General features: G+C 40.4%; 1 protein-coding gene across 1 annotated transcript; it reads left to right on the top strand.

The window, feature by feature from the left end:
- The first annotated feature begins 306 nt into the window (after positions 1–306).
- Positions 307–3930, top strand: LOC311099006 (leptin receptor gene-related protein-like). Its single transcript, XM_084139603.1, has 4 exons — positions 307–420; positions 1040–1115; positions 1407–1593; positions 2059–3930. The coding sequence occupies exons 1-4, from the start codon at positions 405–407 to the stop codon at positions 2173–2175; spliced, it is 396 nt and encodes a 131-aa protein (XP_083995729.1). The 5' UTR covers positions 307–404; the 3' UTR covers positions 2176–3930.
- Positions 3931–5962: the final 2032 nt, after the last annotated feature.

Raw genomic sequence — 5962 nt, 5'->3', positions numbered from 1 at the left:
TCATACCTTTAGTTTAATCTTGTTCTTCATAACATGTCTTGTTTTGACTGATTTCATGTCAATGCTAAAATTCACTAGCTAACTAACCAACACTGTAACGATGTATTTGAGAGACAAGTGTTCATTGTGAAAATGTATTTTTAGTTTTCAATAAACATTTGGAGACGAAATATAGTTGTCAACCATCTAAACCTAACCTGTCTGAATTGCCACATTGTTGCGCCCGCGTTGGTATTGTTGTTAAATAACCAACCAACCCGTCTATAGAGAGAAATAGAAACAGCTCCTTTAAGAAAGTCAGCTGATGCAAAGAAAAAGTTTAAAGGAGGAAATAGGAAGTAGTCTCGAACGTCGACACAACAAACAAAGCTCAAAGAAGAGAAACTGAAATAAATGTTAAGACTATGGCGGGTATTAAAGGTAAAACAATATATATATACACTTGTTCTACAAAACTCTAACCTGTTTCCATAAACGTTTCTTCCCGCCACTGGCAAGTCAAGTGCAACATTGATTGTATCGAGTACACGTACGACCACTTGTTACTGTCACATATCACTTTTTCTTTGTTGTGATACATTGACGGTGCACAAATACATTTACATGTTAATTTGTCCAGTATTGAAATTAAACATAAAAGGATACAGTTTACTTGTGAATTTCCCTACAATGAAGATTCAAGTACGATTTATTGGGCTACTTGATAATTATGTGCTTAAAATTTCACAATAGAGGGGGATGTAAGCCAATCCACACTGAAAACTGTGGACAAACTCTTTCTTGAGAGACTACCTAAGATAATGTAACTTAATTGTGTCTGTAACATTTGTCTTTTTATTTACTTTCATGATGGCAGAACCTTATTATTAGTATAATACACTGTTATAAGTTGCATATGTTAGCCTACTTAACTCCCTGGCCCTGGATGGGACATTTGGCTCCTTAGAGTGGTAGACTATTGAGTAGAATCCATCCTGCTAAGTACCCTGTCTCTAAAAGTTATAACTGCCTCAACATCTCTGTTTTTGTCATCCTATAGCGCTGGTTGGGTTGTCCTTCTTTGGAGCCATTGGCTTGACATTCCTCCTGTTGAGCTGTGCACTGGATCAATATGGGTACGTATTTGCCCCCTACCTCTGAAATCTGTGAGACACTCTTGGTAAATGGGACAACATGTGGAAGTTAGCTATGTAACTAACTCCAATGCAATACCTATATAAGTGTCACGTTTTACCCCAAGGTGTTTAACCCTATTGGAGCAGTGGTTAGTTGTTTTGCGTGTGGGCTGGGTGATCCGGGTTAAAGACCCGCAAGAGGTGTTACACTGATGGTGATTGCTATATTATGTTCTGGATCTCTGACAAATAAACAAAATGAAAATGAGCACAACTGATTTGTTTTCACAGGGTGTACTGGCCTCTCTTCGTCCTTTTCTTCTACGTACTCTCTCCTATCCCCACCTTCATATCCAGAAGGCTCAGTGATGACAGTGATGTGGCCAGCAACGCATGCAGAGAGCTGGCATACTTCTTCACTACGGGAATTGTGGTATCTGCGTTTGGGCTTCCTATCATACTGGCCCGGGTTGCATTAGTGAGTCCTAACTGATATGGTCAATGACTGTCATGTGTTGGGTTTAGTTGCTTTATGCCATGAATAACTGGTTCAGGGTCAGTTTAAGTGTTGAATCTCATAATGGTTATAATGACTTGAGTAGGGAGAGCTGATCCTAGATTACATGTAGTTGTGAAGGGTAGATGGTACGAGTCCCGATGATACCCTATACTAGCTAAGGTGACTGAAGGTGGTTAGTACACCTATTTATTACATTTCAACAGAGCTGTAGTTAACATCTAATAAATGCAATTAAGACACATTCACCAGTTGTGCTCTATCTAGGTCGTGTTCATAATGTCACAACAGAAAAAGTGTTCAAATGTTTTGCAACAGAGAATCAAAATGAACCTTTCTTATTTGACAAGTCCAGGTAGTCCATCCCTGTTTCAGTTCGTTTTCTTCAGTTTGGTGCCCAATGAACATGATCCTGTTCTCTTGCAGATCCAGTGGGGGGCCTGTGGCCTGGTGATGGCCAGCAACGCTGTCATCTTCTTCACCATCCTGGGCTTCTTCCTGGTGTTTGGAGGGGGAGACGACTTCAGCTGGGAGCAGTGGTAGACAGTCTGTGGATCTCTGGCCAAACAGAGCCACAATCCCAAATGGACCCCTAGACCCTATGCACTTGTGGAGATCTGAGAGGATTTGACAGGTGTAAGTAATATGGTAATAGCTCCATCTTGCCCTCTGATAGGCTAGCTAGGTGGAAGTTTCACCATATTGCTTATACCAGTCAAATCTTCTCTGATCTCTACAAGTGCATAGGCTGTAGGATCTAGGGGTCATTTTGAGATCGGGACATAGAGAGGACAGAGTGAGCCAGTCATTCCTGTTAACAAGGTTACACAGTGGACGGATAAGATAAACAAAGGACTGCTACTATGGCCTAACGTTGCTACTAATGGACGTTTTACCAAGTTGATGTTTACTGTATTTAATATCCTATTAGAAAGGGGTTGATTGGTGAAAGAGGATGGCACTGAATAGTGTGTCTGGGATGTTAATGGACAATGACACTGCGATGTCTGTCCTTTTTCGCTGACCCATGATCAGTTTTTATTGTAATCTGTTTTCACTTCAACCCCTTTGCCTTTTCTCTCCCGAATGCTGAGGGAAATTCATTGAAAAGCAGGGTCCCGTCCAGAAACGTCATGCTTCAATGAACTTATCATATAAGGGATACTGTTGAATGAGTTTTGTTGTAATCACCAACTTCTGTTTCTATTCTTTTCAGGGAGTATTCTGTTAGAAAATATATCTGGCTTATTTTAAACATTAGCATTTCAAATGATCTACCCTTACTCATTCTTGCAGTTGATTACATGTGTTCCTTTGTTTATGGTTGTATGTGTTATTCCATATCTTTTGTATATGATCTTTGGGTATGACTACATAATCGGGTCAAGGTGTAGTCAACGTTTCTGTAGTTTGTAATTGTAAACATTTTGCTCCAAGACAAATAAAAGCCTTATTCTAGGCCTTGCTGAAAATGTTTACAGCAATACCAAAGGACAGTTAAGAAAATAAGTTAGAAACGATTCACTCCCCCACCATGGTTTCTGACGAGTGTCTATGATTATTAAACACATTATTAATTCTAATTGAGTAATTGTGATACACCATTATTATGTTAACGAATGTATTTTTGAAATGCATATGTTTTAATATGTTTGTCTTCACAGACGACAGAAGCCAAAATGGGGTTTTGTGAATCATGGGCTACATTGGTAGATGAATGGTGATTTTTCACATGGAATGTTTATACTATTATGTTTAGCAGTTTTGTGTTCTAATGAAGTTTGTTCTAATGAAGTGCCCACTTTTCTGTTTACCCACAGGTGCCTAGTATAATGTACTATTTTTACTGATTCAAAAAGTTCTTATAGAAAGTTTGAGTCACTTTTTACATTCTATATTGGTATAGCCTTCTGAGAACCCATAGGTCATTATAGAATTATGTTTTGCGATATTCCAATTAATAACCGACTGTAACAATACCACTTCATACTGATTTAATGTTGCTGTAAGTATGCTGTACTTACAAACAATGTCTTGTTTTCAGCAAAGGGTCAATTTAATTAACAAAATTGCAGCATGATCTCATATCATGAAAAAAACTACTTTATTGTGCTGTGTGTCTCATTAGCTATCGTTCATTATTAAGTATTTGTGTTGCACAGACAGTATGTACTGTATGCGTGAACCCAAAACCCAACAGCACTTTCAAAACACTAGAGAGACCTGTATTGAAACTCCTGACAAAAACCTATACATTGTCTGTTTTCTAACATTAATTAAAGCACTATTGAAATATAATATTTCCTCTTTGATTTTAGTATGTCAATATATCAATGGCCATCTTTTGAGTCCATCTTTGCAGCTTTTTGCAGCTTTACATCACAAAGGGGTTGACATGGAGAGAGAGAGCTTTGGGACAGAAAGCCAGAACAAGTGCAGTTTGCTGGCACAGTCCCACAGGAGACAAAAAAATCCAGAAAAACGCATGTCAAAAATGTTATAAATTGATTTGCGTTTTAATGAGGGAAATAAGTATTTGACCCCCTCTCAATCAGAAAGATTTCTGGTTCCCAGGTGTCTTTTATACAGGTAACGAGCTGAGATTAGGAGCACACTCTTAAAGCGAGTGCTCCTAATCTCAGTTTGTTACCTGTATAAAAGACACCTGTCCACAGAAGCAATCAATCAATCAGATTCCAAAGTCTCCAACATGGCCAAGATCAAAGAGCTCTCCAATGATGTCAGGGACAAGATTGTAGACCTACACAAGACTGGAATAGGCTACAAGACCATCGCCAAGCAGCTTGGTGAGAAGGTGACAACAGTTGGTACGATTATTCGCAAATGGAAGAAACACAAAAGACCTGTCAATCTCCCTCGGCCTGGGGCTCCATGCAAGATCTCACCTCGTGAAGTTGCAATGATCATGAGAACGGTGAGGAATAATCCCAGAACTACACGGGAGGATCTTGTCAATGATCTCAAGGCAGCTGGGACCATAGTCACCAAGAAAACAATTGGTAACACTACGCCGTGAAGGACTGAAATCCTGCAGCGCCTGCAAGGTCCCCCTGCTCAAGAAAGCACATATACAAGGCCGTCTGAAGTTTGCCAATGAACATCTGAATGATTCAGAGGAGAACTGGGTGAAAGTTGTGGTCAGCTGAGACCAAAATCGAGCTCTTTGGCATCAACTCAACTCGCCGTGTTTGGAGGAGGAGGAATGCTGCCTATGACCCCAAGAACACCATCCCCATTGTCAAACATGGAAGTGGAAACATTATGCTTTGGGGGTGTTTTTCTGCTAAGGGGACAGGACAACTTCACCACATCAAAGGGACGATGGACGGGGCCATGTACCGTCAAATCTTGGGTGAGAACCTCCTTCCCTCAGCCAGGGCATTGAAAATGGGTCGTGGATGGGTATTCCAGCATGACAATGACCCAAAACACACGGCCAAGGCAACAAAGGAGTGGCTCAAGAAGAAGCACATTAAGGTCCTGGAGTGGCCTAGCCAGTCTCCAGACCTTAATCCCATAGAAAATCTGTGGAGGGAGCTGAAGGTTCGAGTTGCCAAACGTCAGGCTCGAAACCTTAATGACTTGGAGAAGATCTGCAAAGAGGAGTGGAACAAAATCCCTCCTGAGATGTGTTCAAACCTGGTGGCCAACTACAAGAAACATCTGACCTTTGTGATTGCCAACAAGGGTTTTGCCACCGAGTACTTGCAGAGGGGTCAAATACTTATTTCCCTCATTAAAATGAAAAATGTATAACATTTCTGACATGCATTTTTCAGGATTTTGTTGTTGTTATTCTTTCTCTCACTGTTCAAATAAACCTACCATTAAAATTATAGACTGATCATGTCTTTGTCAGTGGGCAAACGTACAAAATCAGCAGGAGATCAAATACTTTTTTCCCTCACTGTACCTATATCACTTATTGACCCTTTTTTGGTGTCAACCAAAAAATGTATTATTGCTATACAGAATCATTGTAGCTGTATACCATTGCCAGTCCCTGACCACTATTGATGGATGGAGCATTTTAGTCAACACCTGAATACCATAATGACTGGAGAAACCTCGGTGAAGACCTCCCTTGGGAGAGAGAGATGGAGACAGACGGAGAGAGCAAGAGAGAGTGAAAGAGCGAAACAGAGTGAGAAAGAGAGATTTCCAACTGCCCCAAGCGAGAAGGGGGGTCAACTCCCAGGCCTGATTGACAGAAATCCCAAGTGTGAAGTGCCGTTGAATAATTTAAAAGATCTTGCAATATTTAAAAGCATGCAGCTAGAGCCGTGTTGTGTGTTGTTTTCACCAGGAA

Source organism: Coregonus lavaretus (genome assembly GCF_964263955.1).
Source record: "Coregonus lavaretus genome assembly, chromosome: 23".
NCBI classification, from domain to species: Eukaryota; Metazoa; Chordata; class Actinopteri; order Salmoniformes; family Salmonidae; genus Coregonus; species Coregonus lavaretus.
The sequence above is the reverse complement of the archived record's forward strand: the minus strand, read 5'-3'. Positions and strand labels throughout refer to the sequence as shown.